Source organism: Anolis sagrei, chromosome 6 (genome assembly GCF_037176765.1).
Source record: "Anolis sagrei isolate rAnoSag1 chromosome 6, rAnoSag1.mat, whole genome shotgun sequence".
NCBI lineage: Eukaryota > Metazoa > Chordata > Lepidosauria > Squamata > Dactyloidae > Anolis > Anolis sagrei.
In genome coordinates this window covers 133,290,216-133,302,518 of record NC_090026.1, presented here as the reverse complement: position 1 = coordinate 133,302,518, position 12,303 = coordinate 133,290,216, and the positions used below count along the sequence as shown (strand labels likewise).

General features: G+C 51.5%; 1 protein-coding gene across 1 annotated transcript; it reads left to right on the top strand.

Annotated features, from left to right (window-relative positions):
• The first annotated feature begins 1,350 nt into the window (after positions 1-1,350).
• Positions 1,351-11,786, top strand: LOC132779107 (gastrula zinc finger protein XlCGF57.1-like). Its single transcript, XM_067470451.1, has 5 exons — positions 1,351-1,586; positions 3,896-4,002; positions 4,953-5,072; positions 5,460-5,564; positions 7,814-11,786. Exons 2-5 carry the CDS (start codon positions 3,969-3,971, stop codon positions 9,166-9,168), a joined length of 1,614 nt encoding a protein of 537 aa, XP_067326552.1. The 5' UTR covers positions 1,351-1,586; positions 3,896-3,968; the 3' UTR covers positions 9,169-11,786.
• The last annotated feature ends 517 nt before the right edge of the window (positions 11,787-12,303 follow it).

Here is a 12,303-nt window from a genome sequence, read left to right as displayed (position 1 = left end):
ACATGGAATAATGGACAAGGAGTATTGTCGAAGGCTTTCATGGCTGGAATCACTAGGTTCTTGTGGGTTTTTTCGGGCTATAGAGCCATGTTCTAGAGGCATTTCTCCTGACGTTTCGCCTGCATCTATGGCAAGCATCCTCAGAGGTAGTGAGGTCCGTTGGAAGTAGGACAATGGGTTTATATATCTGTGGAATGGCTGGGGTGGGACAAAGAGCTCTTCTCTGGTGGAGCTAGGTGTGAATATGTGTTGTCAAAAGCTTTCATGGCTGGAATCACTAGGTTCTTGTGGGTTTTTTCGGGCTATAAAGCCATGTTCTAGAGGCATTTCTTCTGATGTTTCGCCTGCATCTATGGCAAGCATCCTCAGAGGTAGTGAGGTCCGTTGGAAGTAGGACAATGGGTTTATATATCTGTGGAATGGCTGGGGTGGGACAAAGAGCTCTTCTCTGGTGGAGCTAGGTGTGAATATGTGTTGTCAAAAGCTTTCATGGCTGGAATCACTAGGTTGTTGTAGGATTTTTCGGGCTATATGGCCATGTTCTAGAGGCATTTCTCCTGACGTTTCGCCTGCATCTATGGCAAGCATCCTCAGAGGTCACCTTCATTAGCATTTGAAGGCCTGCCTGAGCCTGGGAAAATCTGTTGCTGGGAGGTGTTAATCTGTGCCTGGTTTTTTCCTCTCTGTTGTTTTGCTGTTATAATTTTAGAGTTTTTAAATACTGGTAGCCAGATTCTGTTCATTTTCATGGTCTCTTCCTTTCTGTTGAAATTGTCCACATGCTTCTTGTGGATTTCAATTAATTGATTGATTATTGGAACATGGAATAATGGACAAGGAGATCGGATGATGACTTTACTGATGAGACGCGATGGATTAGTTATATGGATGTATTGATGTTATATTGATGTATTGTTGTATTGTTATATTGATGTAGTTGCCTTAGTTGCTGTTTTAATTGCTAATGTTGTGCACTTTGTATACTGACTTGGTTGTAAACCGCTCTGAGTAAATAAATACATAAATTTGCAGTGCAGACGTGCCCAGAGCTAATTCCTAGGAGGGGGAGAGAAGACGAAGGGGCGCCCCTTCTCAAAGGAGTGGGGGGCTGCCACTGGAGACCCTTCCCCTCCTCCGTGCCCCCTCCTCCTCTTGGGTTCGTTGGCAAGGAGACCCAGGTACAAAGGGGGGGGGAGCCGGGAGGGGGGAGAGAAAGGTGAAGGACCCCTCCTCCCTCAAATGCCAGCTGTAAAGGGCGGAAGACCCCTCCCCCAAATGCCAGCCCCCACCGGGGCGGGGCAAGGGGAGGAAAAGACAGAGGCTCCGCCCTCTCTATGGGGGGGGGGAGGAGGAGGGTTGTGGGGGCTGCTGGGGGCTGTAGTCTTTCCCCCGCCCTCAACAAAGGGCTCCAGGAGGGCGGGAGACCCCCTCCCCTCTCCTCCCCTCCCCTCTCCTCCCCTTCCCTCCCAAAGCCTTGAAAGGAGGCCAGGCTCGGAAGGAGACCCCCCCCCCCCTCTTTGAAGGCCTGCAGCTTCGCCTTTTCCTGGGGTCTGGACGAAGGAGACGCCCCCTCCTACCCTCCCCAGGTAGGCATCCCCCTTGCCCACCCACCTTTTGCAGACCCAAGGCCGGGAAGAAGGCTGAAGGACTGGATACTGGGAGGAGGGAAATGGGGGGGTGTAAACAATCCCCACGACACCCCCCTCCCCAATTCCTTGGAGGCTTGTCTTTGGATCGGAAGGACCCCCCCCCCTTAAAGGATCAAGTCCTCCCCCATTCTTATCTCCCTCGAGGGAGAGAGAGCTCCTCTGGGCATGTGCAGAGGGCAGGGTCTTCACCACCAAGGATTTCACACCCCTCGCCCAATGCTGTCACTGTGGAGTTGTACCGCTTTGATCCCGTTTGACTCTGTCACCAGGTGCATCTCTAGGAATGGTGGGAGCTGCAGTCCAAAACACCTGGAGGGAAGGAGGGAGGGAGGGCCCAAGTTGGCCCACCACCTGCTCTAGACTGTAGAATGAATGAATGAATCAGGAAGGAAGGAGGCTAACTTACTTACTTAGCCAATCCGTTATAGTCCAAGGATGATGGTCCTCCAAGTGTAGTGTCCGTAGGTGGCTGTGGAGCCCTATTCTTGACCCGCATCTTCTCCCGCAGTGAGGGCATCGGTTTCCAGGTGGAAGGCGGTCCCGGTCGGGGTTGGCTTGACGCACCTTCCTCTTGGCACATTTCTCTCTTTCGGCCTCCATTCGTGCCTCTTCAAATCCCACAGCACTACTTCAAATCCCACAGCTGGTTCATCAGGTGCTCTGCTATGGCTGACTTTTCCTCTGGGTGGATCTTCATCTTGACTCTCGTGGCTTGTTCTTGGTCTTGCAGCTCTTCTGATGTCTGAGGTGGAGTCTCCATTGGCCTGGAGAGCCCAGTTGAGGTGGACATCAGAAGAGCTGCAAGACCAAGAACAAGTGTTCCTGCCAGACATCAAGGGAACCACTGACCGCAGAGGGAAGCTGATGAGGAAACACAACATACAAACAATCTACAAACCCACCAAGAAAATCCAACCAATGCTCCGTTCAGCAAAGGACAAGAGGGATCCTCTCACCTCTGCAGGAGTCTACCATTGTATACCATGCAGATGGGGACAAGTCTACAGAGGGACCACCAAACGCAGCATTGCCCAGACACGCATCAAGGAACATGAAAGGCACTGCAGACTCCTTCAGCCAGAGAAGTCAGCCATAGCAGAGCACCTGATGAACCAGCCTGGACACAGCAGATCATTTGAGTACACAGAAATGCTGGACCACTCTCACAACCACCATGTCAGGCTACACAGAGAAGCCACTGAAATCCACAAGCATGTGGACAATTTCAACAGAAAGGAAGAGACCATGGAAATGAACAAAATCTGGCTACCAGTATTAAAAAACTCTAAAATTATAACAGCTAAACAACAGAGAGGAAAAAACCAGGCACAGATTAACACCTCCCAGCAACAGATTTTCCCAGGCTCAAGCAGGCCTTCAAATGCTAATGAAGGTGATCAGATGAACATTCACACCTAGCTGCAGCAGGGAAGAGCTCCTTGCCCCACCCCAGCCATTCCACAGATATATAAACCCATTGTCCTAATTCCAACAGACCTCACTACCTCTGAGGATGCTTGCCATAGATGCAGGCGAAACGTCAGGAGAAATGCCTCTAGAACGTGGCTCTATAGCCCGAAAAAACCCACAAGAACCTAGTGATTCCAGCCATGAAAGCCTTCGACAATACATTTTTGGTGTTGTTTGGTAGCCTACATTTGTTTTCTGTATTTATTTTATTTATTTATTTGCAGTATTTATAGTCCGCCCATCTCACCTCGCAGGGGACTCAGGGCGGATTACAGTGTACACATATATGGCAAACATTCAATGCCAGTTTGACTTACAACGTATACAGACATACACAGAGGCTATTTAATTTTTTCTGGCCGCCAGGGGAGCTGTCGCTTTCATTGTCCATCTGCGACGCTAATGAAGCACTTCCGCATTCCCCGCATGCTTCCCCGCTGGAATGCTTTGCTGGAGTCTTCTTTATGGCCTCATTAATTAGTTAATTTAGCCTCCCCACACAAGGTGGTACCCAATTTTCCTACTTGACAGATGCAACTGTCTTTCGAGTTGCAAAGGTCGACAACAGGCTACACAATTGGTTGGGAGCCCACTCCAACCTGTGCTGGCTTTGAACTCATGACCTGTAGAATTATTGACAGAGGGATCTGGTTGTTGTTGTTGTTGTTGTTGTTGTTATTATTATTATTATTATTATTATTATTATTATTATTATTATTATGGGGTCCTTGCTCACACACTGCTTGACCCATCCTTTTCTTTCTGCTGTTCTGCAGGTTGTGTTGAAGTAAAACTGGGGTTGTCCATCCCTGTCTGGAGAGAAAACCCTCCACTGGCCCTGGTCCAGAGATGGAGGGCAAGCTCTGGGAGTCCTCCGGCGCAGGTGCGTGATGGCCACACAATCCCTTTCCCAGCAGGAAACTTGCAGGAAGGCCTAATGGGTCTGGGACAGATGGTCAATTCTGGGGGACATAGGAGAGGTTCCATTGTCTGGAAGGATCGGTCACCAAGAAGGCCCTGTTCGCCTTGCTCCCCCAAGTGAGACCAAAAGAGGACAAAAAAAAAAATCCATAAGCTGGATGGCTATTGTCAGAGGTTGTACTCAGGGCCGTAGCCAGAAAAAAAATTCGGGGAGGGTTGACAATTTGGGGGGGGGGGGTGTTGAAAATTTTGGGGTGGGGGGGGTGGGGTTGAAACTTCCCTCCTAGCTCACGCTGAAGCAAAGAGCACATCTGCAGGGGGCAGAGCAACCTTCAATAGCCTGCAGCTCCACCCCTGTCAACCACCTCCACCAAGTCTGGCCTCCTTAATGAGAGCATTCAACACACACACACCCAATTTGGTTGCTTCACTACATCGGCTATTGCTGCAAGTAATGACAGTATGAATAAATTGTCAATATTTGCTTGAGATAGTGCTTACAGTTCTGGAGGGACTCTTAACTTTTTGCATCTCATAGACTTAGCATGAGGATTTGGTTAACCAGTTAAAATTCATGAATAAACCAGGTTTTTTTAAAAAAATCGGAAACATTTCGGGGGGGGGAGGTTGAACCCCTAAAACCACCCCCTCGCTACAGGCCTGGTTGTACTGGATGGTTCTTGGGGTCTCTTCTGACACAATCCTGATTGTAATCCTTCACCATCCAAGGATGCACAGATGCTGGGATCTGGTTGGTTTCAGCTGGAAGACCATTAGATCCAATGACCAGATCGTGGTCATTATTTATGAATAGTTCACCAACTGGCTTTGTGCTTGGATTGGTAACTGCACAATAAGAGATAGGAAGGGGAAAGCACCCCAACTGAGGGACTTTTCTCCTTCTGGCCTCAGTCTGCGCTGCTCTAGGGAACGAGATGGTGGTCAAAGAGGAACCCGAGGACGAGTTGTGCATTGGATGCCCATTGAACCCCCCAGGGACAGAAAAGGAGGTGCATTTTGGCCCCACGGCAGGTAAGAGAGAATGAGGGAAGACCGCATTTTTTCTCCTTCTTTGGGTGGGGTAAAGTACCAGGAGCATCTTGATAGTCCCATTGCCTTGGTTTGTCTGGAATTAGCTGGGACCTCTCACCCAGCAAGAGTTCACTCAACCAGGTGGAGACTGGCCCCCTCCCAGGCAGCCCATGTCACATTCTCCAACAACTCTTGCTCTCAGAAAGTGCTTCCTAACACTTAGGGAGATTTCACCCGTGGTTCTGTGGAGCAGCAGAAGGCAACCTGACTCTGTGTATTTAAAGATGGCTCCTGTCTCCTCCCCGTCTTCTCTCTTCTAAGCCTGACCTCACACAGCCATGAGTGCAGCACCCCACTTTCCGTGTGATTCCTTGGTATCTTTTTCAGGCACCCAGGGGGGATTTGCCGTCAAGACGGAGCCGGAGGACGGTTTGCACAGCAACGGATCCTGGGAGTACAGCGACAGAGAGTCTGGCAGTGACACGGATTCCTGTGAGTACGGGACGGCCCTGCAAGGGAGCATCTGGGGCTCTTCTGGCTTTGAGGACACTTGGCCTCTTGAGCTCTTGGGTGGGAGGGGGGCAGAAATAGCAGGGGCTCTGTCATTCAGAAATGTGCATTAGGAGTGTCTGAACATGAGGAAGAACTTCGTGACTGTGAGAGCCGTTCAGCAGTGGAACTCTCTGCCCCGGAGTGTGGTGGAGGCTCCTTCCTTGGAAGCTTTTAAGCAGAGGCTGGGTGGCCATCTGTCAGGGGCGATTTGAATGCAATATTCCTGCTTCTTGGCAGAATGGGGTTGGACTGGATGGCCCATGAGGTCTCTTCCAACTCTTTGATTCTAGGATTCTATGATGCTATGTGCATGCTTTAGAACAGGCATGGGCAAACTTTCTAACTTGGGGGGCCGCATGGTGGGCTGGAGCGGGGGTGTTCTTCCCCAATCCCCTCCCTTCCCTTTCCTCCCCTTCTTTCCTCTTCTCTTTTTTGGGGGGCGGAAAGTGAAGGAAAGACAGGAAACGTTTGCATCCCAAAAGCGTTGGTCTTCCTCAGGATGAGATGGTGGCCAGGAGAGAAAAAGTGTCTTGCCTCCTTCTGATCTAGAATCCTATGGCCTGGGTTTGCCCCTACTTGCTTTAGAGCAGTGTTTCTCAACCTGGGGGTCAGGACCCCTGAGGGGGTCATGAGGGGGTGTCAAAGGGGTCGTCAAAGACCATCAGAAAACAGTATTTTCTGTATTGTCGAAGGCTTTCATGGCTGGGATCACTGGGTTGTTGTAGGATTTTCCGGGCTATATGGCCATGTTCTGGAGGCAATTTTTCTCCTGACGTTTCGCCTGCATCTATGGCAAGCATCCTCAGAGGGAGTGAGGTCTGTTGGAACTAGGAAAAATGGGTTTATATATCTGTGGAATGACCAGGGTAATGTTTCAGCTGATCACCTTGATTTGCATTCAATGGCCAAACTCAAAAATTACAAGAGCAAAACAGCAGAGAGTAAACAATCAGGCACATCAATTCACTCTCAACAAGAGATTCCCCCCAGGCGCTTCCAGGCCATTGAATGCAAATCAAGGTGATCAGCTGAAACATTACCCTGGTCATTCCACAGATATATAAACCCATTTTTCCTACTTCCAACAGACCTCACTCCCTCTGAGGATGCTTGCCATAGATGCAGGGGAAACGTCAGGAGAAAAATTGCCTCCAAACATGGCCATATAGCCCGGAAAAACCTACAACAACACAGTATTTTCTGTTGGTCATGTGGATTCTGTGTGGGAAGTTTGACCCAATTCTATAGTTGGTCGAGTTCAGAATGCTCTTTGATTGTAGGTGAACTATAAATCCCAGCAACTACAACTCCCAAATGTTGAGGTCTATTTTCCCCAGACTCCACCAGTGTTCACATTTGGGCATATTGAGTAGTCGTGCCAAGTTTGGTCCAGATCCATCATTACATGAATCCACAGTGCTCCTCTGGATATAGGTGAACTACAACTCCCAATCTCAAGGTCAATGCCCACCAAACCCTTCCAGTGTTTTCTGTTGATCATGGGAGCTCTGTGTGCCAAGTTTGACCCAATTCTATTGCTGGTGGAGTTCAGAATGCTCTTTTATAAGTGAACTATAAATCCCAGCAACTACAACTCCCAAATGACAAAATCAATCCTCCCCCAACCCAACTAGCATTCACATTTGGGCGTATTGGGTATTTGTGCTCAATTTGGTCCAGTAAATGAAAATACATCCTGCATATCGGATATTTATGACTTATAACAGTAGTAAAATGACAGATATCAAGTAGCAACGAAAACAATATTATGGTTGGGGGTCACCATAACACGAGGAACTGTATTCAGGGGTCACGGCATTAAGGAGGTTGAGAACCACTGCTTTAGAGCATGTTTGTGGGCAGAATGGGATCCCTGCCATCCACAAAGGAAGGGGTCGGAACTCCTCCGTGGGGCTTGCCGTCCCTCCTCAAGAGTTCAAGGTCACCTCATTGAGGGCTGTTGTCCTTGAGAGAGGTGTTTTGGGGTAGGCTATAGGAGAGGAGTCATGCTGGCCACGTGACCTTGGAGGTGTCTATGGACAACTCTGGCTCTTCGGCTTAGAAATGGAGATGAGCACCACACCCCAGAGTCAGACATGACTGGACTTAATGTCAGGGGACAACCTTTACCTTTACCTATAGGAGAGGAAGTCACTTCACCTCTTCTTCTCCTCCTTCTCCAACTGCAGCGGATCCCAGTCCCGACGTCATTGTGAAGATGGAGCTGGAGGAAGAGGCGCCCCACTTCCCATGCTCCCCCAAGCCCAACCCCGACCCATGTGGGGACCATAGCGTCAACCTGGGCACCCAGGTGGCTGCCGGCCCGATGGCGGAAAGCGGTCCTTCTCCTTCTGTGGAGTCTGAGAAGAGGTCCCTTCCTCCCAGTATGGACGCCCCGAAGGACCCCGAGTGCCCGGCCACCAAGACCTACACGCCGGCCGGGCGGCCCTTTGACTGCGGCGTGTGCGGCAAGCGCTTCCAGCACCGTGGCAACCTGATCACGCACCTGCGTGTGCACACGGGGGAGAAGCCCTTCCCGTGCTCCGAGTGCGGGAAGCGCTTCAGCCAGAAAGGGGACCTGATGCGCCACTTGCGCATCCACACGGGGGAGAAGCCCTTCGAGTGCTCCGCCTGCGGGAAGAGCTTCTGCTCCAAGCAGACCTTTGTCCTGCACCAGCGCATCCACACGGGCGAGAAGCCCTACGCCTGCCCCGAGTGTGGCAAAGCCTTCAACCGCAAGGCCAACTTCCTCACCCACCAGAAGATCCACCGGGGCGAGCGGCCCTTCGTCTGCGGCGAGTGTGGCAAAGGCTTCTGCGCCAAGAAGACCTTCCTCCTCCACCAGAAGATCCACGCTGGCGACCGTCCCTTCGGCTGCCCCCAGTGCGGGAAGGGCTTCAGCCGCAACGGGGACCTCACCCGCCACCAGCGCATCCACACCGGGGAGCGGCCCTTTGTGTGCTCCGACTGCGGTAAGCGCTTCAGCCACAACGGGGAGCTGATCAAGCACCGGCGCATCCACACCGGGGAGAAGCCCTTCGCCTGCCCGGAGTGCGGCAAGAGCTTCAACCGCAAGGGCACCCTCATCACCCACCAGCGCATCCACACCGGGGAGCGGCCCTTCGCCTGCGCCGACTGCGGCAAGACCTTCAACCTCAAGACCACCCTCATGAAGCACCGGCGCATCCACACGGGCGAGCGGCCCTACGCCTGCCTGGAGTGCGGCAAGAGCTTCAAGTACAAGGGCAACCTGCGCACCCACCACCTCACCCACACCGTTGAGAGGGTCTACCCCTGCACCGAGTGCGGGCTCGTCTTCAGCCGGCGGAAGGAGATGAAGGCTCATCTGGCGGCCCACGCCGGAGGGCGGCTGCTCCCTCGCTACTCCGCCGGGGACCATGGCCAGAGCCTGCCCCCCTTCCTGCAGGCACATGGACCCCTCCTGCTGCCCTGTGCCCCACTTCCGGTCCCCCTCGGAAGCATGACCAAATTCAAACAGGAGGCTGGCTGCAAAGAGATTGGGCTCGGGGACGCAGCCACTTAGCAACTCTGGGTGGAGCGGGGAAGGGGTCAGGGCGCGAGGAAATAGGCGCTCTTCTAATTTATTGTGGGTCATCCCAGCCAGATTGGCGGCTGAGGAAGACCTTCTGGTCCTGAGGAGTGAGCAAGCTGCGACTCACCTACATATGCAGACGATACCCAACTCCTTCTGCGCTTGGAGCCGGGAGCAACGTCAATTCCAGACAATTGCACGCAATGTCTGGACGCTCTGCCGAACTGGCTACATGCTAGCAGACTGAAGGTGAACCCGGCGAAGATTGAGATTCTCTGGTCTGACTCCTCCATGACCCACCTTCGATGGTGCCTCCTTATCTCCATCGACTACTGTTAAGAGATTGGGTGTCGTTTTGGATTCACAGCTGACAATGGAAGCTCAGGTGGCTACTGCCAGCAAACAGACCTTTTTCCATCTACGACAAGCGAGGCAACTGGCACCCTCCCTATCTGACGAGACTCTGGCAACGGTCATCCATGCCACGGTCACGTCTAGGCTGGACTATTGCAATGCCCTGTATGTGGGCCTTACGATGTCTACGACTCAAAAGCTTCGTATTGTTCAGAATGCGGCAGCCAGGCTCCTCACAAGAACGCCCATGAAATGCCATAGAACACCAGTGCTGCAACACTTACATTGGCTTCCAACTGAGTACCATGGTCTATATAAGATGCTAGTTCTGACCTTTGAAACTCTTTACGGCCAGGGTCCATCGTACCTTAGGGACCACCTCTCCTTCTCCCATCATCGGAGGTCGCAACGACCAGCCCAACTTAGCAACTCTGGGTGCAGCGTGGAAGGGGTCAGGGCGTGAGGAAACAGGCGCTCTTCTAATTTATTGTGGGTCATCCCAGCCAGATTGGCAGCTGAGGAAGACCTTCTGGTCCTGAGGAGTGAGCAAGCTGCGACTCACCTACATATGTAGACGATACCCAACTCCTTCTGCATCTGGAGCCTGGAGTAACGTCAATTCCAGACAATTTCACCCAATGTCTGGAAGCTCTGTCGAACTGGCTACGTGCTAGCAGACTGAAGATGAACCCGGCGAAGATTGAGATTCTCTGGTCTGACTCCTCCATGACCTACCTTCGATGGTGCTGCCCTATCTCCATCGTCCACTGTTAAGAGCTTGGGTGTCGTTTTGGATTCACAGCTGACAATGGAAGCTCAGGTCGCTGCTGCCAGCAAACAGACCTTTTTCCATCTACGACAAGCGAGGCAACGGGCACCCTCCCTATCTGACGAGGCTCTGGCAACGGTCATCCATGCCATGGTCACGTCTAGGCTGGACTATTGAAATGTCATGTATGTTGGCCTTCCAATGTCTACGATTCGAAAGCTTCATATTGTTCAGAATGCGGCAGCCAGGCTACTCACAAGAACGCCCATGAAATGCCATAGAACACCAGCCAATTGACATTGGCTTCCAACTGTATAAGATGCTAGTTCTGACCTTTGAAACTCTTTACGGCCAGGGTCCATCGTACCTTAGGGACCGCCTCTCCTTCTCCCATCATCGGAGGTCGCAATGACCAGCCCAACTTAGCAACACTGCGTGGAGTGGGGAAGTGGTCAGGGCGCGAGGAAATAGGCGCTCTTCTAATTTATTGTGGGTCATCCCAGCCAGATTGGCAGCTGAGGAAGACCTTCTGGTCCTGAGGAGTGAGCAAGCTGCGACTCACCTACATATGCAGACGATACCCAACTCCTTCTGCGCTTGGAGCAAAGTCAATTCCAGACAATTTCACCCAATGTCTGGACGCTCTGTCGAATTGGCTACGTGCTAGCAGACTGAAGGTGAACCCGGCGAAGACTGAGATTCTCTGGCAGGTCTGACTCCTCCGTTTCCCACCTTCGATGGTGCCGCCCTATCTCCATCGACCACTGTTAAGAGCTTGGGTGTCGTCCTGGATTCACAGCTGACAATGGAAGCTCAGGTGGCTACTGCCAGCAAACAGACCTTTTTCCATCTACAACAAGCGAGGCAACTGGCACCCTCCCTATCTGACGAGACTCTGGCAACAGTCATCCATGCCACGGTCACGTCTAGGCTGCACTATTGCAACCCCTTGTATGTGGGCCTTCCCAAAAGCTCCGTATTGTTCAGAATGCGGCAGCCAGGCTACTCACAAGAACGCCCACGAAATGCCATAGAACACTAGTGCTGCAACATTGACATTGGCTTCCAACTGTATAAGATGCTAGTTCTGACCTTTGAAACTCTTTCCGGCCAGGGTCCATCGTACCTTAGGGACCGCCTCTCCTTCTCCCATCATCGGAGGTCGCAACGACCAGCCCAACGTGACCTACTCCATATACCGGGTCCTAGAGAGGTCCACTTGGAAAGGACCAGGCGCAGGTGGGCTTTCTCCATTTCTGCCCCTGCCTTGTGGAATTCCTTGCCGCCCTAGATGAGAGCCATGCGGGACTGAGGACCTTTTACTCTCGCACTTAAGACCTGGCTTTTTACTAGATGAACATTCGATCTCTGTTAATTTTTAATTTTTGTATGTATGTATTTCATCTTTTGTAATTTAGCTGTAAATTGCCTAGAGAATTCTCAGATGGAGGGCGATTAGTAAGTTATTAAATGATGATGATGATGATGATGATGATAGAATCATAGAATCATAGAATCAAAGAGTTGGAAGAGACCTTCTGGGTCATCCAGTCCAACCCCATTCTGCCAAGAAGCAGGAATATTGCATTCAAATCACCCCTGACAGATGGCCATCCAGCCTCTGCTTAAAAGCTTCCAAAGAAGGAGCCTCCACCACACTCCCTCCGGGGCAGAGAGTTCCACTGCTGAACGGCTCTCACAGTCAGGAAGTTCTTCCTCATGTTCAGGTGGAATCTCCTCTCTTGTAGTTTGAAGCCATTGTTCCCTTGCGTCCTAGTCTCCAGGGAAGCAGAAAACAAGCTTGCTCCCTCCTCCTCCCTGTGGCTTCCTCTCACATATTTATACATGGCCCTCATCATATCTCCTCTCAGCCTTCTCTTCTTCAGGCTAAACATGCCCAGCTCCTTAAGCCGCTCCTCATAGGGCTTGTTCTCCAGACCCTTGATCATTTTAGTCGCCCTCCTCTGGACACATTCCAGCTTCTCAATATCTCTCTTGAATTG

Bases quoted from the DNA above. Each gene is read 5' to 3' on its own strand.
- LOC132779107 (XM_067470451.1), top strand. From the start codon at position 3,969: ATGGAGGGCAAGCTCTGGGAGTCCTCCGGCGCAG. The intron at 5,073-5,459 runs GTAAGAGAGAAT...TATCTTTTTCAG, and splicing joins GCATTTTGGCCCCACGGCAG to GCACCCAGGGGGGATTTGCC. The intron at 5,565-7,813 runs GTGAGTACGGGA...CTCCAACTGCAG, and splicing joins TGGCAGTGACACGGATTCCT to CGGATCCCAGTCCCGACGTC.